We start from the raw sequence: 22,766 nt of genomic DNA, 5'->3' as shown, positions 1-22,766 counted from the left end.
GAACAAGCGGTCAAAATGAATGAACTAAAATTTTATTGGATAACTTTAAGAATTGAATTGATGACTCAAGTAATTACTTAATGAGCTAAATGGCAAATCTATATCTCGCTCTAAAGTGCCAATTCTTGAATCATGCCAAAAACTAAATGATAATCCAACTGAAGATGTTGCGACTAGATTTAATGATTTTTTTCACCAATATTGGTGAAAACCTGAAAACAGATATTCCAAATGTATCTCCACCTCCAGTACCTAAATTAAATTGGTCAATGTTTCTATACAGAACAACGCCATCAGAGATCGACGATATTATCTGTCAATTAGACGACAAATCAACATCTGGTGATGACTATATCAGCAATCAAATAGTGAAAGCATCTTAAAACGTTACTGCCCCATTTATATCGTTTCTAGTCAGCCTTACTTTTGAAAAAGGCATATTTCCCTCTGCTTTGCGTAAAGCAAAAATACTTCCTGTTCATAAAGATAATTCCAAATTAGATGAAAATATTTACCGGCCAATCTGTTTACTTATTGTATGGAGCAAGGTATACGAAAGAACAATGTATAACCGAATCTAGGCATACAAGGAAAAATTCGCTTTGTTGTATAGCAAGCAATTTGGGTTCAGATCAAAACATAGTACAATAGAAGCAGTTGTTGGGCTAACTGAAAAAAAATATATTACTGAAAAACTCGTTTAAGGAGGCTTAGTTTTTTTCCTTGATTTAAGGAAAGATTTTGATACTCTTGATCATGAAATACTTCGGATAAAACCTGATGCAAATGGCATTAGAGGCAATTGCTTAAAACGGTTTAGGTCCTACTTCAACGATCGTCAACAACGAATTGAAGTAAATGGTGTTTGTTCAGATTGGAAAAAAATAAAATGCGGCGTCCCACAAGGATCGATTTTAGGTCCGTTGCTTTTCCTTATATACATTAAGGATTTGCCGGTGACATGTAAAACAGCAGAAGTAATCTTATTTACAGATGACACCAACATAACTGTTATAGGCTGCCAGATTTTAAATATTGAAGATGATCTCGTCATCTTGACCATTGGTTTCATGGAAATAAGCTAATTATAAATTATGATAAGACAATACAAACGAACATAAAAAGTGCGTCCAATTCAAAATCCACCTTTAATTTCTCAAAGGTGATTAATAAACCTGCTTGTAAAAATCTAGGTTTATACAGTGACTCTGAACTATCATTTCGAAGTCACACCGATTCGGTGAAAATGGGACTCGAAAACAATGCGTGATTATATCGAAACTAAGACATTATGCGCCACGATGCCAATTGCTTGAAAACTATAGAAGTATTGTTTACCAACTACTCAAGTTCATACTTCGTGCTATCACAAAGTCTCTTTCTCGAAGTTTTTTAAACGATCTATTCTCCTTTGAAAAGAAAATAAGGGCCACGAGACTGTCAAAACAAAACTATTAGCAGAACCCATATGTAAGAAAAAAATCAATCGGTTTTCCGTTCGATATCGTGCTACCAAGCTTTTCAACCTCCTGTCAGCGCAAAAGTTGATGCCTGAGGAAAATTGAAAGATATTCGAAAACAGAATTAGAAACATTTTATCATACATTTAAAGCTGTGTTTTTAGTGCAAAATGAAGAGTTAATCGATTACATATTCAAATTATAAGAAGAAAAAATTTATTGAACCCGTGATTGCATGCTGACGGGGGTGTATTTTAGGGCTGAGGTTCTAACGCTAAAACTTGACCTTCCAGAAACTCTTAGTTTAGGAGATATGGACGATTTTTTTAAAAAAATCAAAAACTTAGAAAAAAATCTAATTCGATTACATTTTCAAATTATAAGTAGAAAAATTTATTGAACCCGTAATTGCATGCTAAAGGTATAAATTTTAAGTGTTGAGATTCTAACGCTAAAATTTCACCTTCCAGAAACTCTTAGTTTAGGAGATATTAAAAAAAAATTCAATAACTTAGAAAAAAAATCTAATTCGATTACATATTCAAATTATAAGAAGAAAAAATTTATTGAACCCGTGATTGCATGCTGACGGGGGTGTATTTTAGGGCTGAGGTTCTAACGCTAAAACTTGACCTTCCGAAAACTCTTAGTTTAGGAGATATGGATGAATTTACGAATTTTCAACAAATTCTAAAAACATTTTAAAAAATCTTTTCCAGATAGTGAAAGAAGCATGCATAGCTAGGGTAGGTTTTTGTGGGCCATATGGCCCCGTTGTCTATCCTCTCCGAGTCTCATTTTAATAATTACAAATAACGATGAATTGCTAAATTTATGTAATGATTGACCGGAGAAATTTATTCTTTCTGTAAAGAATTAAGTTTTACAAGATAACCGACCTGAATTATTTTTTCACTCAGACATTAGGTTGAAAAGGCAACCGCGTTACGTCTAGACAAAGTGGTACGGCGTCTGAATGTCTTTAAAGTTCAATAACAAAGCACTTTTAATTTCTTTCAAATTTTTACGAAGGGATGTTTACGGGAAAAAGTCTACTTCCCGATTATAAGACACTTGATCTCGCTAAAATTATGACTTTCTCTAGTTATTCTATGATGAAGCTTTTCATTTATGGAATTTATGATTTGGAAAGCTGCAGAGGATCAGAACTCGCAATAACATAGCCTCACAGAAAAAACATTGACCAGCTCCCTGTCGATTCAATAATATTATCCACAAAAAAAGGACAACTATACTAGATTTTCAGCTCATTACGGCGGAACGCTGTGGTGTCGCAGCGTTATAACAGTATATTTACCTCCAAGTGAGACTCTAGTGGCAGCCTTGTCTTTTCCACGCAGAACAGATGAGGACGAGGACGGAGACTGCAAATCGGCCACTCCCTCGTCCACCTCCCCTTCCCTTCTTCCTCCCCTTCTGCCGGTGGAGTTGCGAGAGTTCCTCGTGAATGTTGGCAACTTCAGACTCCCACCGCCTTCCTCTGATTTCCCAGATAGATTATTCTCTCGCTTCTTCTCAGACTTGATCTCATCTGAAGCAGCTTGATATTTTTGCTTTGACGAACAAAATTTGGGTAAATTCCCAGCATGATAGTTTCTGAATGTGATAAAATTTATCATGGCTTCAGCTAGTTTGTTAACATGAGGTTTGCATATTATCAGTATAAAATTTGGTTTTCGCAAATTTGTTATCAGCTTTGTTTCTTTGAACGAATGTACACGTCAGTCAATGGAAAAACTCTCTTTTGCCAGCTGTATCCAAACTTTTACGCACTTAGACACAACAAGAGACAACAACTAATGAACTTATAAAACTATTTATTTTATCAGAATGTCTTAAGTAAAAATATTATCAAAAGATTTGCTATCACAACATTTTCAATTAACATATGTGCAAGATTATGGTCAAGAAAACTATATCAAAACGAAGTGGTTGACAATTTTAAACTAAATTTGACGTCCTAACTTTACCGAAACTTAACTTGAAGAAGACAACTGAAAATTCGGCCATTTACCACAGAAGTCTTACTTTGAGTTGGGTTGAGTTGTTGGAACCAAACAGGAACCGCTTCCTTTCCCTTTCCGAACAGATAGGAAGAGGCGTCGTACTCCAAACCGGCAGTGTGGCTGTTATTCCACTTGGACACTCCCTCCAGCATACTGTTGAAGTGCATCTCTACTTTCCTGTCCATTGAGTGCGGAATCAGTTCTCCTCTCTCTGTGTACAGGTTGCAGTGGGCTCGAAGACGCTTCAGCTTCAAGTTCAGCTAAATATTTAAAAAATGAAACATAGTTGACCCAATTTCCTGAAACAGTTTTTGTCTCATCAAATAGACATAGCAACTTGTGAAAATAGTAGAATATAATTTCTCCAGACTCTCTATCGACATACCAAGTCTTCGGATCATAAAACTTATTTGTCGTTTCTTCAGATGATTAATCATGAAAACAACTTCGTTTCAGTCTTAACAACTTAATTACTTCACATAAAAACAATTCGATATGAAAGTGTGGTCTATTCAATGGACTAGTTTAAACATGAAGTGTCTACCATTGTTTCTGCACATACCTGATGACACATTAAGGACACTGGATTGTTCATTGGACCATGCACAAAACAGGCTCCTATGCCAACAGTGATCGCACTGTTGTCTTTAGACTTCGTCACCTCCGATTCCTCCAGGAGGTACTTCTCATCATCAGTGGCAGTATCATTGTTCGAACTCTCGTCCTCTTGTCGCATAACATCGGCGGAGGGAATGAGTTGTGAATCAAATAAAGCGGCAGTCACACTTGATAGTTGGTCAATATCTGAGTCAGTTCCTGAGGAGAATCCAGACGACGCTTCGCTCTGATCCCGCTCTCGAGGAGACGACACATCGTCTGCAGTTTTCCATAGCACCTTTTTTGGATTGTGGGAACTTGAAAACACATGGTCGCATATTCTGCCACCTGAAAACAAAGCTAGAACTTTCCAAAAAACAATAAATTATATCGCTCCGTTTTTTCTGAATTTTTTGCTAAATTATATCCGTCAGATATTAGTATCGAATAGAAGGAAATCATTTCTACCTATTTTGTCCGATGCTTCCAGGACTTGCACTCGGACTCCGAAGTTGTACAACTGACTGGCGGCTGCAAGTCCAGCTATTCCAGCACCAATCACCAACACTTTCACCTAAAACTCAAAGTGAATAAGGAAACGAAGGTGAAAGGTCCAGCCGAGGCGAAGTGGATTTATCAAGAGTTAACTGGTTCCAGGCTAAAGCAACAATTCTCTGATAAAGATGCGACAATTTAGCTTCGCACCACTTGCGATATGAAAAGCTAAGTGAAATAATATATGAAAAAAAAATGAAAATGACTATTTGAAAAACCTCAACATATTTCCTATTTTTCAACAAATTTCAGGTTTTCGAGACCACTCTATTGCAATCTATTCCCTATACTTTGAGCCTCAAAACATTGACAGCAGACAATTGGAAAAGAGTCAATGAACGCAATTGAACAGAAAAAAAACTGACTTTGCTTGAAAATTTTAATGACTTTTACTGAAAAAAAAAACGAAAGAAAATCATCGCGACCTATATAAGAGTCTGAACTACGTTCATCGACACTTAAACACAGGCGAAGAAAAACATTCGTTGAAAAACGGAAAAATTTTATTTCTTTCTCATAATTTCAAACATTAATATCTAAGGCTCCATTCAATGATTTCTGGAGTCCAAAAGAAAATGAGGAGAAAATATATATTTTAAAAATCGTAGATGAAAATTCACAACAAAATTGGGCCAAGCTTCTTAAAAATCAATTTTAAACGAAACCAATACAGGACTACATCTAGAGTTTTTTCATTTAAATTAAAAATTGCCGATATTCAAGTCAAAAGTTCCTGATAGCTGGCCGGAATCGAAACCAAGATCTTTGCCGTACAAAAGCATGTTCGTTACCTCTATGCTAAACGGACAAAAGCAGTAGCCGGTACTTGATAAGCTAATGAAAAAAACTAATGAGTTCTCTGAACTAAGATTTTAACGCTAATCGCAGGTTACAAAAAGGTGAAGCGGAGCTTCACAGCAGATGCGATACAAAGCAAGCTTAGCATTTAGAGTTCAAAAAATAAAAAAAATATGTGAAAAAATCTGCAACTTTTGTCTCGACTGGTGTTTAATTCAGGGAAATGAAGTCGTAAAACACAATTAACAGCGCTAAATAAGCATTTCGTTAAGTAATCTAGACACTACTTGAGTAGACAACCGAAAACCAAAAAAAAAACAATAGAAATTTGAGTTTCAAGTTTCAAATTCCCTAGCCCGTTTTTACACCCTATCTCTCCTTAAACACATGAAACTTTGTTTTTCCATTTCAAAAAGACATAAAATGAGGTATAAAACTCGTTATTACATAAGATAAAACAATTTAAGCCAAAAAAAGGATTATATAGAGAGTCAGATTTCGTAAATTTAAACGCAGACGAAGCTGCAACTTCGCAAAATTGAGCGAGAAAGCGGCAAAGATTCAGTGTTTAAAATGCGCAAAAAATCGAGTTTTAGAAGTATAATCTTTAAATGTAACAAACTCATAGTAACCATACTAACTTTGCACGTAAAAATTTAGAGAGTATTAAAGCAAATTACGTATATATGATGCATTTCAAGGAAAATTTCTGAAATGGGATTTTAATTATTATACTGTTGTTTAAAAAAATAGTTAATTTATTATTAATCAACTGTCAAATCCCATGTTATTAAAATGCTAATGAAGTCTTCTGATTGAAAAATGCCATCAAAATTTTGCAACTTAGGTTGGAAAAAAGTTGCATCGAACTATCACACTACGCTACACTCGTGTAAATATAGAGCGATAATAAAAACTGATTAAATTAGAAGAAAAATTCATGCTTGCAAATTAATCCAACAAAAAATCCGCCCCAAGTATCTTTTATATAGCCCTAAGAAAATTAAGTATAGTTAACAAAGTTTATTATATATTTAGACACAGAGGCAAACGCAAACACGATCAAAAATTTATTAATAAAAAAACAGCATTGTGACCTTCGCAATGCAGGCAGCTCGTTGCTTGTTGGCGAGACAGCATTGCCCAGTCCAAAAAAATGCAAAAATACGAGCAGGTAGGTCGTACTCAGAGTCAAAAGGAAAAACAACATTCTCCGCGTAGAATTGAACAGATCCTAAGTTGGTCCTTTTCCTCTTAACTAACTATTACGGAAAAATTTTATCAGTTGAGTTAGGACCGTCTTGGTTAACTCATAGAGTAATTTCGGATAGGGTACACCGTCTGCTCGTCACGCTATCTTATTTTCGGCCGGATAGATTCGTGCAACTTCTTAGTCTAATACCGATCCTAATCTTACTCTTATACTATCTAGTCTCAGGTTGTTTAACTAGTCTCTGCTAGGCTCAATAGATCTAGGGTATACTGGTTTATTGCGGCTGCTGAAGTGCTCGGGAGAGTCCAACTAATTTCTAAGTTAAATTCAAATCTCTCTGGTGCTGAAATTACAAGTAACTTCAGCACTTACAAATAAGTGGGTTGTTAGTTAGATGGATCATGATTGGTTAATATTAAATACTTTACATTGGTAAAATATCTAAATTATCCAATCATAAAATGTAGTTTAGATCAGGTTCCACCCATCCGGGTTTTACAGAGTTTTTTAGAATAGTTCTTCTGCAATTCGAAGGATGGATGATGGAAGTTGGTGTTTGGCGAACATCTTATTTCTTCTGTTTCCTTTTTGTTAAAGAAGTTCCAGGAAGCTGGAGTTAGAGACATAAGACGTTGTGTCTTCTAGTGACAACGACTTAGTCTTCGCAACAAACTCAAATCTGATTTCAGAATGGTTGGCTATGTCAGGTTTTTCTGTTCTGCGTGGAGAACTTCTTTTGTGTCTGGTCTAGTTTGGGAATGGCGTGGAGATTGTGCGTGGAGGGGATGCCTGGTTACTCGGATCTGTACGTATACTTGAACATCGAGGTGGTCATTGGTCTAGTTCAATGAAGTCCTTTTCTGCGAAGTCAAGTCGTACTCTAAATCCTTTGAGTTGTGATTGTGAGCGGCATATTGATTGTAGTTGGTCATTCTCTCTCGAGTGTGGTGGGGTCGTTTTGTCTTTTGATGTTCGTCCTTGGTGTTGTATTCTGATCTATGTATTGCATCATGTGATTTTACATTTTATAAAACTTTTATTAGTTTAATATTTTTTAATAATGATTTTAGTTAGTTGTTTTCACAAAAGCTTTTTGTTTTAGTTCGGTTATTTTGAAGAGTTACTCACACTTGAGTAGCTCTTATTAAAAATAGTGGTGTGGTCACAAAGCGTGGATGTAGCGCGGTGGGTTAGGCCGGCTATAGAGCATGCTCAGGACGTCCTTCCTGGTGGGTTAGGCCAGGAATGGGAGTATGATTTCATGCGGTTTTTTGTGAGGGGTCCTGTTATGTGACAACGTTTTATGTTGGGTTTGTTGTGGTTTTTCTTATGTCTTGTTGGTTATGTCCTTTTTCCAAAAATCAAATTGTTTGTGGTATGGGTTTGTCTTTCGACTTTTTTGTGTTTTATTATTTCTTTCTTAGACTTTATAATAGTCTTCAAAAGAATAAATTATCCAGTTTTAAACTGGGTTAATCCGGTTTGGGTACCGTTGGTTTCCTTTTCTTAGTCATGCTGTTATTCTATGATTTGTGGTATTTAGTAAGCTGCGTTGGTTAGTTTTGTTTAGTATATGATTCCTTTCCAACCGGGTTAAAGGAAAGTTTGAAACATGTTATTATATGTTAGAGTTGTTGAGTGTGAAAACTTGAAACTGAAATTCATTATTTTAAACAATTCTTCGTGGGCGAGCTGTGCGAGTGTGGATAGAATTTCTGTGCGATTGAATGAGAATATCAAAAGGTTAGTACTGCAATTGCATTTTATTAATTTACTGCATAGAATTTGGAAATTTACTGCTAGTTATGGGGGAATTTTAAGTTACAAATTTTCATCATAATTAAATTTACTGCTTGTGGGGAAAATTTTAGAAATGAATTTACTGCATTGGTATTAAATTTATAAATTTATAAGTGTAAGAGATTAATAGAATTGTTGAAGTCTGTTTGATGAAATTTGTGATCTTTATTTGTTTTTTGTGGTTTTTGTAGGTGATCGTCGGATGAAGGCTAAAAATCTAAGGAAAACATGGATAAAGTATGGTGAGTTTTTTAATATTTCAATTAGTTAGTTATATTCATTTAATTCATACTTACCTGTTAGTCGTCGGGGAAAAAACCGTGGGGGAAGATGTCGTGAATTAGTTCTGAAGTTGTTAGTAGTTTAGCTAAGATGCGGATGATATTTTTAGTCTGAAGCAGTGGCCAAAGCAATTGAAGTGCCTTAATAGTGGTTAGTTCTTCAGTGCCAACTGCAAACTCATAAGGTGTGTTTTGGATTAGATTATATAATTTGTGATTGAATTTAGTGTTGTGGATGAATTCTAAAATTGGGATTTCTATAGGTTGTACAAACTCGTGCGGGATAAGGAAGGGTCGGGATTCTTCGGCGTTGAAGGTCTTGGTGATGGGACAGAAGATGTACATTTGGGTTATGGGGTCATAATTACGAAGAATACCATGGAGGTTAGTGTCTTTAATACAATATGTGAAATTTAGGAAAAATGGTGAAGTGTATTTGGAATTAATGAATTGAAAACGATGGTGTGGTTGTCTAGAGGGTGTGTGTAGGTCAAAGTGATTTTGGATGAAGCGATAATAACTATATGTGTGGGTTTGTTTAGTGCGCAACATAATATCGTGTGAGCAGTGTAAATCTCTTTCGTGTGGTACAAGGAAATGAAAGGTTAGTGAAAATATTTGGAAGCGTTCTTTAAAACTTTCGTATGCTTGTGTGTCTGTTAGTGCTTCTGAAATAATGTGATCAAACTTTCGGTCGAAGATGTTTAGTGTAAATATATATGGTGTCTTGATGAAAAATTTCTCGGTAATTTGTGGATTAGCGAAGCGATCGTCGTCTAAGAATTGATCTTGGTTAGCTCTGATGATGTTGTGATCATAGTATTCGAGTGTATATTCGTTAGCTCTAGGTGCAGTGTGTGTTTTTAGTGATTTTTTATATCCAACGTAAGTAAATTGTCTAGCGGTTAGTGGTGTAGTGAGTCGATATAGCATGTCCGTATTTCGCTCTATATCGATGTGAGTGTTACATAATGGTAAGCAAAGAGGGTTAGTAAAATGATAATATGAGGTCCAAGAGAGAGTGGGCATTAAAACGTATTCATCTACGAAGTTGCGTGTTTCGTTAGTGTCGTGGGGGGTGTTTAAGGTGTATTGTGGGAATGAGGGTAAGGTGATGGCTAAAAATTCTTTTGTGTTAGTATGCTTGGGGTGGTTGATGTATTCACGGGCTGTTCCTGGTTTTGCTGGGAAAGGATGGTTGGGGAACTTTCTTTTAAAAGTGCGGTAAGCTCTATTAGTGTTGAGTGAAGATTCAGTTGATGTGGATGATGGTGCTAATGATTCAGTATAATTTGAAGAGGGTGTAGGGGTAGGGGGGTTGGATGAATTTATTGTGGAGGAGATTTGGTTTATGGTTGGGGTATTAAGGTGGTAGGGTTGTTGTTGAAGGGTAATAAAATTATCTAGCTCTGGGGAGATTCGGGGGGTGTCTGGAGAATGAGATGATTGGTCAGAATGGTATGAGGAGTAGGTTGGGGTAACTTGGGAAGCATAAGAGGGTGTGGGGGTGATTGGGTCAGGGTTATTGGATAATATGGGTTGAAAAGGGGGTTGAGAAAAATTAGAAGAGTTATGAAAATTATTGGATGGGGATGGTTCTGAGTCGGCAAATTCATCGGGGGTTTCAATATTCGGGTTATTGAGTTGTGAGATGGAATATAAAACTGAGATGTGTGAATTAGTATCGGAATTCATGCCTGATGTTACATTACTAGATGGAAAATCGGGTGGCGGAAAAGCAAAAAGTGGTATTATTGGGATTGGGGAGGTAAGGTTGGTTGGGTGGGAATTTGATCGGTGTAGTGATCCAAGTTGGCGGCTCATCGTGGGCTAAAAAAAATGATTATTTTGAGACTGAAAAGCGGTGGTATGGGGTTGTTCAATAATTTGTTCATAAGTATTATCATCTTGTGACTGGTGTGTCATTATATGTTGAATGGGACTTTGTGATGTGGTGAGTCGAAAATTTGGATTATGTGTGATGGCTAAATTTCGAAAATTTCGTGGGACTAGGGATAGTGGATGGTTATTTGGTAGGGGTGGTAATTGTGGTGCCGTTGGCGTTATGTCTACATTGTTATGTTCTTCGTCGTATGTATTTTGTCGTGTTGCTATTTTTGTGTTATATTCTTTTATTTGTGCGTCTAAAAGAATTTTGTTTATAGATGTAGAAAAGATTCCAAAAAATCCTGCAAAGAGTATGCGTGCTACGCTTGCTTGTCTGTTTACTTGTGTGTGTATAGCACATGTGTTGTAGATTCCTTTTAAAAGTGAGAAAAGAAATCCAATAAAGTTAAACATTGCGTATAAAATAGTCAATTTTTCTAAGATGTAGTAGGGCCATCCTAGAAAATCGAGGATCTCATTTTTGAGTGTAACAAAGCTAAAAATGTTAATTGGTGATATATCTTGGGGACGGTATTTTTCACCGTTTAGATATATATAATCTTTAATGTCTTTAAAATATCCGCTATAGTCTTGCGTGTAGATATCGGCAAATCCTGCGGTTTCTGCAAGTTTGCGTAAATTTTGGTCTATTGATTGTCTTTGTATAGTGTCCATTTGTGTTAATAATTCTTGGAATTGTTGTGTTCTAATGTGATGTTGAATATCTGATTTTGAATAGATTCCTATTGATTGTAAGTCTATATTTGGGTTTCGAGCAATAGCGCGAATGCTTTCTGGTGAAAATTTTTTGAGTGATTGCATTAATGTGGGATATGGAGTGAGAAGATAATATTTATTTTCATCAGGGTTTAGTTGTACTACATTGTGGCTGTTTTCTGATCCACATGGGACTGCGGTATCCCAGAAATAGGTTCTTCGTGAAAGTGTATCCACGAAATGTACTTTATTCTTATAAAAGATAGGGATTCTTTTATAACATCGTTTATCTTCAAAAACGTATAGTGGTGATACTTTTTTAGTACAAGTATAAAACCATAAGATGTTTCCTTCATAGTCTAAAAAATTTGATCTATTTCCAGATAATAAGTATCCTGCATAGGGTATTTTTAATACTGCTAGTGCAAGTGATTGTAATATTTGTGTTCGTTCTAATTCGCATAGGTGGTGTAGTGTTTCTAATTCGGAGAGTGACATTTCTTGAAAAATTCGGCTAATTGTATAATCTAGTTTCATATCTAAATGAATATCATAGTGGATATTACCGAAATATGTAGTATTCATTAGTGATAATTCTTGTAAGCGTGTGCTTCTGGTGTCATGGGGTTTTAGATGTCCACCAGGTTGTCCGTTGCTTTTTTCAAAATTAACTGGTATATAGGATGTTCCTTCGTTTAGAGGATGACCTGTGGCATATGGGTCGATTTTTACTTTTCCAGTGGTCATGTCGAATCCTTTTTCGTATTCAACTAATATTTCGGAGTATTGTGTTCTGTGAAGTGGATTCCTGTATTTACATGCAAGTTCTGTTTCTTGATATATTTGAAAACGTGTCAATTTATTTTCTATATTGTCTATGTTTCTAAAATTAGAACTTAGTTTTCGTGATGGATGGACTTGTTCATATGGAATTGATTGTATAAAATATTTTTCGTGAAATTTTATCATACGAGCGTGTATTTTTGCTACTTGAAATGTTGTACATGTATCTTCGGGGAACCAAACAATTGTTGCTTGTGTTCTCGTTGTAGGGTCGCAATAACCTTGATCATTTTTACAAGGTAATCGGATTCCTTGATAGATCATTGTATTATCTGATAAATCTCGTGTTAATTGTATTTTTTCGAGTTGTATTTTCCAATCGAAAAACATTATTTCTTGGTATCCTTTATTTTTTGTGTCTGCTTTGCAGTTTGATGGGTCATTTATACCAATGTGTGGTATCCAATGTTTATCGTGTAGGTCATAGGTTAATCGTCCGTGTGCGCCGTTATACGGGTATTTTTCGTCTAGTTTTATATGTCCTTGGTGTCTTTCAAGTTGTGATTGATGTACAGAGTCTGGAAAAACTTGAAAATTAACTAACTTTCTTTGGGAGTTTTTATTTCGTGTGATGTTTAGTCTAAGTAATTCATTTTTACAATCGTCGGGATTGAGATGTAAAAGACGTTCTATATTACTCTGATAGAATGATTCATGGTCAAGTCGGTTTTTGTTTCCGTTTGAGACTTGTGAACAATGTACTTTCTTTTCGGAAAATGTTGCTGTGAAATTATAACCTGTAACTGTTGTTGCTCGGGCTTTTGAATAGAGTGTTGCTATTACATCTGTGGTTTCTATAGCTTGTGGTTCTGTTTCACATTGTGATACTTGATTTATTGCATATTTATGTAGTGTTTTTTGTTCATTTTCTTCACAATCGTAATGTGTTACTAATAAATCTTGTGGTCCTGTACGAGGGGAAGGGTTTATGTTTTGATTTGAGATTACTAGAAAAAGGAGTTGGAGAAAAATTAATAATTTTAGAATATACATGTGTATGATAATCCTGAGTATGGATTATAAAATGTAATGTAGCCAATTGTGTTTTTGGTATATCTGTCGTATTTGTATATTACTTCAGTAGTTATAAACGGTGGTGGTAGTGATTGAGCTGTTATGTTAGGTGGATTTAATGGGTAGGGATGTTGGGTAATATTATTTAACTTAACTGTGATTTCAAACTTTAATTGTAAACTGTTTTGTTGGAGTATTTGAATATTGTGATCACGGATATCGTTGTGAATATCTTGGCGATATTGTAATCTATTAAGTGCCCAGTTATGAAGGCGGTTACTTTCTTGATGTTGTCCAAATAGTGGTGGAGGTGCTGTAAATGTATTCCAATCTAGTCTTAAAGGAATATTTATTGATGATTGTTCTCGATATCTGGCGTCGAGATTATTTGGAAAATTTAAGTTAAAGGGTGGTGGTGAAAACTGGCTTAATGATGGTGTTGATGGTAGTGATAATGTTTCTGGTAGTGATGAGGATGTTGTTGTATCCGTAGAAATATCTATGGGGTCATTGACTAAATTTGGTTCACCTTGTGTAAATGAATGTGTAGTCCAATATGGGAATCGTGATGTTTGGTTTGTGGGGTTGAAAGGATTTTCACGTATTTGCTCAGATGTTGGTGTTGAACCTAAGTAATCTGATGGTAGGCTTGAGGTGCTACGTTGTGAAAGAAGCGTAGGGGTTTCTGGTAATATACCAATGGGGTTTTCTGGAGTGCTTTGTGATGGGGATTGAGGTATATCAAAATGAACTCGGGGAGTTTGAAAATTTCTGTTTCGTCGAGGATGTATAATTTGTCTATTTATTTCGACTGTATTTTGGTTTTGACTAGAATTTTTTATTCTACTTAGTTCTTGTGGTAGTGTTGGATATAGGTTATATGTTGGTTCGCTTAAAGGTGCTTGTCGTTGAACTGGTTCTAGTGGTTCTGATAAACGAGCATGTCGTTCTTCAAAAGTGTATGGATTGTCTTGAAAAGAAATTCGTGTAGATGTTTGAGGATTTTGAGTAGTTGAAGGTGGTGTTTGGTTATCTTGGGATGATGTCGGTGAAGACTGATTCTGTGGCTGTTGGGTAGCAATTTTTGATGGTTTTTTGAATTATTACTTTAGTGAGAAATTTTGTGTTTATTATAATATTCTTCCAAAAAAAGAATTAGAAGGACTGTTGCTAGGGCAAATGTGAGGATTGCTTTCTTTATACATTTACAGATGGTCAAAATGAGGGATGATAAGAATGCTATGAAAATTACAAACAATAAAAAAATATCGGTTCTACTGAAAATTGTTCGTATCATTTAGACAAGTTGTATAAATCGTACCTGTGGATATAATCAAGGGTTTTGGAAAGTTGGAGGAATAGTTCGAGAATAGTGTAGAAAATTTAAAAAATGTTACAAAAAATGATTAGGATTATTAGAAAAGATTCAAGTATATCAAAAAGAAATATTATAAAGGTTTCAAGTATTGTAAAAAAATGTTTAAGATTTATGAGTATTTGAGTAACTGATTGAGAGAAGAGCATTTAAGAAATGATCTCTTGGTCGAATATTTTTTGCTGTTTGAGGCGATTTTCTAGTGTGGTCGGATTATTTATTAGTTTTTTGACAAGTGGGTTGAGTTCTGTAAAAAATTGTTGGGGGCAATTTTCATGGTGACTGGGAGGTCGTCTTTTTCTTTATTTTTGTTTGTCAAATGATCCGGGGTATGGTGAGATTTTTATACTTTAGGCTAATTAAAATGTTCATTTTGTTACTTTAGGCTAAGTTAACAAATTTGCTTTGGGGGTATTCGTGGTCTGAGTTGGGGAAATATTGTTGATCTTTGGGTTATTAGATAAGGGAGGGGTACGGTATTATGGTGATATTTATTTTAGTTGTCAAGTTGGAGTGGTTTGCTTATTTTTGACCTGGAGGTCGTAAAGTTATAGTTATAGATGTGCCTGGAGTTCTATATGATTCGTCTAATTGGTCTTAGTTTGAGTTAGAGAAAGTGACGGATTGGATGAATCCTATTGGTCTATTTTGAACTAGAATTATTGCGTACTTGTCAGCATGTTATTTTGAAAAATGTAAATGGAAAATGTTTCGGAGGTTTCAAGATTGTGAAGTATAATGTTAAAATTACTTTTGAAATTCCACTTTCTTTAAAATTTTAGATTGGGGGATGAATATTTTATAGTTTTTACGTGGTTGATTTCGGAGTCTTGTTGTTTTTCTATTTTCTGATTTGTCGATTTGTTCTTGGGGTATTATTTGTTCGGTCATTTTTCTATTTTTTCTTTGTTTTGGAGATTCTTTATGGTTTTGTGTATTGTTTTTGGTGGCGATTGGTTTTGTGTTTTGATTTTCGGTGGGGTTATCATTTTGTTCTGTGTTTTTCAGATGTGGTTCATTTTGAATGATTTTTAATCCTGTGAAAGAATATAATTGAGTTAATTCGCGGAGTGCGTATTCTTTTGGGTAATAAGGTAATAGGTTGTTTCGATGTTGAACGATTTCTTTTTTGTTTGAGTCGGTAATTTTATATGTGACATCAGTGGGTTTTGCAATTATTTGGTATGGTCCTTTTCGAAGGGGTTGTAATTTTTTAGAAATTCCTTTTTGAGTATTAAAATTAGGTATCAAAACAAATGTTCCAATTTTTAATTCGGAGGCTGGTGTAAAACGTGAATTGATTTGTTCATTAATGTTTTGTCTTTGTAATAACTTTTTTGTTATTTTTTGATAAATTTCATTGTGTTTTTTATCTCTATTTAGAATCCATTCGGTGTGTGTACCGGAGGCTAGTTTAAGAATTTGTGGGTGATGAAAATGATCTTCATCGTTTGTATGTAAAGGTAGGTTATAACAAATTGAGTCTTTATTTGGTTGACAATAACCTTGTGCGTTTTTATGAGAATTTGCTGTAAACATTATTGGTTTGCGTGGCTTTTGGTTAAAAACCATTTCGTATGGTGACATTCCTAAAGTTGTCGTAATTTGTGAATTATATGCTAAGGGAAATAATTTTACATCTGCTGACCATTCGGTATATTTTGTATCATTTCCGTTGATGATACATCTAAGATATTCTTGTAATGAACGGTTCATACCTTCGACTAAGCCGTTTGTCCAAGGTGCATGAGATGTACGTGGTTTGTGTTTAATGTTATATAAATGACATAGTGTGATAATTTCATTATTTATGAATTCTGTACCGTTGTCTGTAACTAAAATTTCTGGTAGTCCGAATTTTGCTATCCAGTGTTCATAGAGTGTTGTGTAAGCGTAATAAGCGTTACAATGTGGTACTGGGTTTAGTGCTACATAATGTGTAAATGCGTCAACAATTACCATAATGTAGGAGTTTCCTTCTGATAAATGTGTTCCCTTTTGGTTGTTCTTCTTTATTAACTGGTGATATAATGTTGTATTGTTCTAAAATATCGAGTAATCTGTTCACTTTATCATGTAAGTGAATTGGTACTTTACTTGCTCTCTGTTTTTTGAAAACTGCGTCTGGTTTTAACGGGAGATGTAGTGATGAACTGATTTTTCCAACATCGAATTTTGATGTTGCATAGACTGATGAATATTTAATTAGCTGTTTGGCTAATTTTTCGAATTCGTCTTGTGTTATTTGTGAATGTTGGAAATTAAACATTGTTAAAAATTTCTGTTGGTCCTCTGTGTAGTTACTTATGTTGAATGTAGGTTTGAAATATGGAGTTTTTGTGAAATAATCCGTATTTCTGTTTTCGTTACTTATTATATTATTTATAGATAATTCTTCATTAAGAATTGTAGATTGGCAAATATCTAGTAATTGGAGTATATTATTTACGCGATAGGCTTTTTCGTATATTGGTGATATTGTAGCGTTGGTTTTACAATATCCTAAAAGTCCTAAAGGTAATGTTACTTGGTAAGGTGTGTTATTATAGACATGTAAGGAAATGATATCGGAATTCGAATTTTTCAAATATTTTATGGATGAGATTGTGATTTTGAAAAATTTGTGAATAGGTTTGAATTCAAATTCTGACATATAAAATTTTTGTTTGTTTTGTTCTTTATCATATTGGTGAACTTGTTTGATTGAAAAATTATAGATATTTCCTGATAGTGGTTTTAGGTGTTTTCTTTGTTGGTTAAATATCGGGTAGAATTTTGAAAAGAATGGTGGTTGTTTATTTAATCTTTGAAAAAATGTTAAGGATGTTTCTTTTGTTTTTGTATATTTATCTTTGATTAATATTTTACTATTTAGTATGTTAATTGTTGGTATATACTTCGAAATAAATGGTATTCCAATGATATTATATTTAATGTCAGTGATATGGAATATTTGTTTAAATGGCTTATTTAAAATTTTGCTTTGTTCCATTGTTCTGGTGGGGAGGAGAAATAATTGGATTTTTCCGTAGTTTATCAATGTTGATCCTTGTGCTGTTGCTAACTTACTGGAGGTTTCAAGAGGTGTTAGCTTTGGGTGTAAAGTTTTTATTTCATTCCATGTGGGGATGTTTATTATGTTTGATTCTGCTCCTGAATCAATTAAAAAATCTATTTCAAGGTCTGGTGGTTGAAATTCTTTATTTCTTGGGCTTTCTAAGAGAAATGGTATTGTCCAAATTTTTTCTTTGGGTTGTTCTTTTTGTATATTTTGATAAATATGGTTTGTATTCAAGCATTTTGTTTTGGTATTTTTATTGGTTTGATCTGTAGTGTAAATCTCATTTGTTTCTTGCGTCGTTGGTGTGGAATTTATGGGTGTAGTGTAATAATTTTGAAGAAATTCTGATTGATTTTCATATATGTGTGATGAAAAGGGTTGTTCATATATGACAGATTCATAGTCATTTTCGACTTTTATCATATTGATAGAAAGAGTGTTTTCAGTATCACTTTCTGAATCTGATGATGTACAGTTTATTTGATTGAGTTGTAACGTATCAGTTACTGTGTCATCAATACCTGGAGGGTCTGATGTTGTTTCTGGGTTAGATTGTACTTGATTGATTTGTCTTTGATGTTTAGGTGTACTACTTCTGTGGCGATTATTAGAATTATTATAGTTATTATTATTCCGGTGTGGTGATTGGGAATAATTTCTATAACGATTATTATAACTTGAGTGTCGATTTTGTGAATTATTTCGCGATCTGTTTTGGTAATTTTTGTTTGGTCTGTTATAGTTCGATCTATTATATGAGTTATTCCTTGATTGACTGTTCGGGTAATTCTGGTTTCGGTTGTTTGAATAACTTCTATTTCGATTATAGGAGTAGTTTCTATTCCTATTGTATGATGAATTTCGTGATTGGTTGTTTGGATAGTAGTTATTTCTTGATTGGGAATTAGATCTAGAAACAAATCGTTGTGTATTTGAATTTGATCTGGAGTAGTTATTTCGACTATTTGGTCTATTGTAGTGATTTTGTGATGAATTGTTCGTGTTTCTTCGTTCTGGTGATCTTCCTCTATAACTTGAGTTATATGGTGATTGATTTCTTGTATAATTTGTGTTGTTCGGGAGTGGTTTTCCTGAACTGTTGTTGCTGTGGACTGTTTTGTTCGGTAGATTTTGATCTTTTTTCATGTATTGATAGAATGATTTATTTGGTTCTTTATATTTTTGAGGTTTATTTTGATTGTCTTGCTGTTTTTGTCTACATTCGGAAATACTATGTCCGTATCGTCGGCAATAATTACACCATTTTTTGAAAGATGGTTTGCCTTTAAAGTTTGGGTTCTTTTCATAAATATTGAGTATTTCAGTGATTTTTTCAACGAGGTCTGTCTCTGATTCCTGTATATTATTAATATTAGTGGGAGTCGTTTCAATTCTGTTAACGTATTGTAGTTTCAGATTTTCCGTTTCTTCTAGTTTCATCGTGATTTCTGCTTGTTCTAATTTGTCTACTAGTTTTCGAAAATCTAAATCGGGTTCTCGAATTGAAGAAGGATGGGATGCTCTCTTTTTTATTGCTATTTTCCTTAATTGTGGTGTTAAGGTCATCATTAAGATTTCTGTCATCTTTGTGTTTTTATAGTCATGTGTATTTAATGAATATGCTTTTCGAACTAGTGTTTCGATTCGTACTGCTATTTGCTTGATGGTTTCGTTTGGTAATCTGCGAATTTCATTACATAAAACTCTTTGTTGTTGTTTGTTTCTTTCGGAGTCAAACATTTTTGAAAATTCCTGTGTAAACCTTTTCCAGTTTGATTTTATTTCTAGAGGTAGTACTGAAAACCATTTTTGGGCTGCGCCATCTAAGGTTGTTTGTATTAACGCTGTGCGTCGATGTATCCAGTTTTGATGTAGTGGCGTATTAATGGGTTCAGGTCCAATATTTAAAATCAGGTTTGCTGTTACTGCATTTAAATAATCTTCTACAGAGTATTCAGGGTCTGTTCCTGTGAAAACCATTAAAGGTTTGTTTGATGTTATTGATGATCCACCCATAAGGTATGGATTCATTGTCATTTGTAATGATTCTGCTGCATTTGGCATTTGAGAAAAATTTGAAAGTTGGTTTCTTGTTATTTCATGTTGTTGGAGATAATATGGGAGTGGTATTTCATTTTGCATTTGTGATGCTTGATACGAGTGTGCAGTCATTGGATTTTGTTGTTGAATTGGTTGAAAAGATTGTGTATTAATTAAATTTTGTTGTTGAATTGGTTGTTGATGTTGTGCATCTATTGGTTGTGGAGAAAAATTTCTATGATTTGTACGTGTTCTCTGTATTCTTTGTCTACGATATTCTTGAGTATTTGGTGCAAATATATCTGGTTGTAAGAAATCATCATCTGAGGATAAATAATCCATTTGATAAGATGTCTGTTTTTTATTTTTATTTTGTTGAAAAAATGGGTAATTTTCACTGTGATCCTGTGGAGGATTTGTTTGGAAATTTATTGAATTAGGTTGGGTCATTGGGTTATCCCAATTTCGAGATCTTGTATATTGGTTAAAATTCCTTTGTGGTTGATTATATGTTTTTGATGGATGTGTATAATTATAATTATGGTCTGTAAAGTTGTTTCTAGTGAATGTTTTGCGTGTTTTTGATGGTATTGTCATGGGTCTGTATGTTTGGTAATCCATATGTGAATATTTAGGGGCAACCGAAGGTTTAACGGTTGATTGTAAGGTTACCTGTGTTTGTGAAGGATTTGTATTTCTTGGTGTTGTTAAATTTGGGCGTATTGGTGAAATACTTTGTTGTGTAGTTGTTGTGTGTACAATTTCTTCATTTATGAAGTGTGATGGTGTCTGGATATCTTGTTGAGTAAGATTCCTAGTTCCATTGAGGTTTTCATTGTGTATAACTGTAGAGTTTAAACTATTATTTTGTGTATCGGGCAAAAATGTATTATAGTTTAATGGTGTTGCATCAATGGTTAATGGTATTACTTTTACATAATCTCTTATGTAAGATATCGTACTTATTGCTTGACTTGAGATTGATTGTGGGAAGCTTATAAATGCTGGATGAGACCATTCGGGGTCCCAAACATAATCTGATTGTTCTGTGATAGCGGTATCATCGTTCGAGTTTTGGGGTCTAAAATTTTTTCTTGCTTGTGCAATTAAATCAATATTGTGTGTGAAATAATCTATTATGAACCATGCCAAAATTTTTTGTAGATCGTGTTTTGTATGTTGTGAAACGTCGTCTTTCGTGAAATTTTCTTTAATGATGTTTAAATAACTAGATAGTAGTGTGATTTCATGTCGTACTCTTAAATGTTTAGATGTTTCTGTCGGTGAGACATTTGTTATTGGGATTTCGTTTTCTAATATCGAAATATAACTATATATTATTGCGAAAACTTCATTGGTGAATATGGAGTTTGCTCTTTGTGAGTTTTGATATTGGATGCTTTTTATATATTCTGAAAAAACTTTTGAAAATTCTAAATCAAGATCGTCTGTTTGAATTGTATATTTTCTATTATTATGGTTTGGTGAGGTGAATTCTATGGAGTAGATTCCATACTGTTGTGTTATGTTGCATATATCTTTTAAGTAGTGGTCTATGATTTGTCTTTTGATTTTTACATCTGGGAACTCTGTTTTACATGGACTATTTCCGGGTTCAAATAAATTTACGAGTAAATTTTGACAAAATATGTGTTGTCCTCTATCAGTATCTGCGTCTACTATAAAAGGAAAGATTTCATCATCATCTGGAGTTTCTTCACCTGGAGTGTGCGTTGAGCTCATTTTTTCGTTCGATTACTGTTAATATGTAATTATTAATGTGTCGAATTGGTTGATTCCAATTGTATAAATGTACTGGTTTGTGTTTGTACTGCTTTTTTATTCTTCTTTTTCCTCTTTGTGATGAATTTGAAGTTGTTTCTGAGTCAGAGAAATATAATTGATCGTGAATTGGGCAATTTTTATCTATTGATTCTTTTAGTTTGTAAAGTTCGTCTAAACTGTTGGTTTCTGATTCTGAAAATGCGTTTCGATTTTTTGAAAATCTTTTTCGTGTTATTTGTCTTTGTTTCGTTATTATTTTTCTTTTTAGTGTTTGTCGTTTTGTTCGAATGTATCCAACTGTTTGTGTATGAGGTGTGATTACAAGGTCGTATTTTTTGTTATCTATTTCACAATTGTGTAAAACGATTGTTTGTTTATTTCCTAGGTTTTTAAATGACATAAGGTTTAGAATGACGGATGCAAAGGGTTGTTAAATGATTTCTATTTTCCTAAACTGTTAGTTCTTACGATTTTTTGGTTAGCTTAACCTGGGTCTATTTGTTCAGGGTTGGAGAGAAAAGTATATCGATTCCGAAGAATGATTTTTTACTTTCTCGTGGCTAGTATAAGTTAAGGTGTTAACTTACTTAATCTTACTTAGGGGTAGTGATTGTGTTCAAGGGTTGGAGAATAGTAAATCGATCCACAAGGTTCAGGTATAATTAGAACGCGAGTAGTTCGTTAGATACTATTTTAAACTTACTAAGTCTAAGATTTATCCTGGGTCTGGTAAGAGGGGGGGTCAAGTGAAGGATGAATAACCGAAATTCTTCACTGTTTATCCTAATTTGAATGATTAGTTTTGTTTAAAAATTTCTATTAGTCTTGGGTCTTTAGAAAGGGTTGGGTAGTGAATCGACGTTTGAGGTCGTTAGACACTAATTAAGTGGGTGGGGGAGAACAAAGTTGTTCTGTTTGATCCAAGGATAAGCCTTGATGATCAAATTTGAAATTTAATTAAGTAGAAAATGATTTAAGATCCAAGGATAAGCCTTGATGATCTGGTTTTAAAATTTAGTGAATTTAAATTTTAATAAATTTTTAAATGTGTGTAAAGGAAAGATTTAGTGTTTTGATGATATTAGTGGGTTTATGATTGCTGTTATGTTTTAGATGATGGAGCTGGAACAACAGGATGATTTATGATTACTAACCATTTATTGTCATGCTACTAATTTTTATTTTTATTTTTTTTTCAATAAATATTTTTCAAACATGTTTTGTATATTACTGCAGAGTTTTAGGAAAACGATCTTAGATCTTTTTATCAATCGTTATTGTATATTAATAATTTTGTTTAGCGCCTGAAATGA

General features: G+C 34.0%; 1 protein-coding gene across 1 annotated transcript in view; it reads right to left on the bottom strand.

Annotated features, from left to right (window-relative positions):
• LOC134847546 (lysine-specific histone demethylase 2-like) overlaps window positions 1-22,766 on the bottom strand; it is an 85,760-nt gene that overhangs the window by 45,902 nt on the left and 17,092 nt on the right. The window contains exons 9-12 of the mRNA XM_063864608.1: window positions 4,553-4,658; window positions 4,050-4,432; window positions 3,510-3,747; window positions 2,779-3,012 (exon numbers count right to left, since the gene is read on the bottom strand). Coding sequence (XP_063720678.1) covers window positions 2,779-3,012; window positions 3,510-3,747; window positions 4,050-4,432; window positions 4,553-4,658 — 961 coding nt within the window. The remainder of the gene's footprint in view (window positions 1-2,778; window positions 3,013-3,509; window positions 3,748-4,049; window positions 4,433-4,552; window positions 4,659-22,766) is intronic.

This window comes from Symsagittifera roscoffensis, chromosome 6 (assembly GCF_963678635.1).
Source record: "Symsagittifera roscoffensis chromosome 6, txSymRosc1.1, whole genome shotgun sequence".
NCBI lineage: Eukaryota > Metazoa > Xenacoelomorpha > Acoela > Convolutidae > Symsagittifera > Symsagittifera roscoffensis.
The sequence above is the reverse complement of the archived record's forward strand: the minus strand, read 5'-3'. Positions and strand labels throughout refer to the sequence as shown.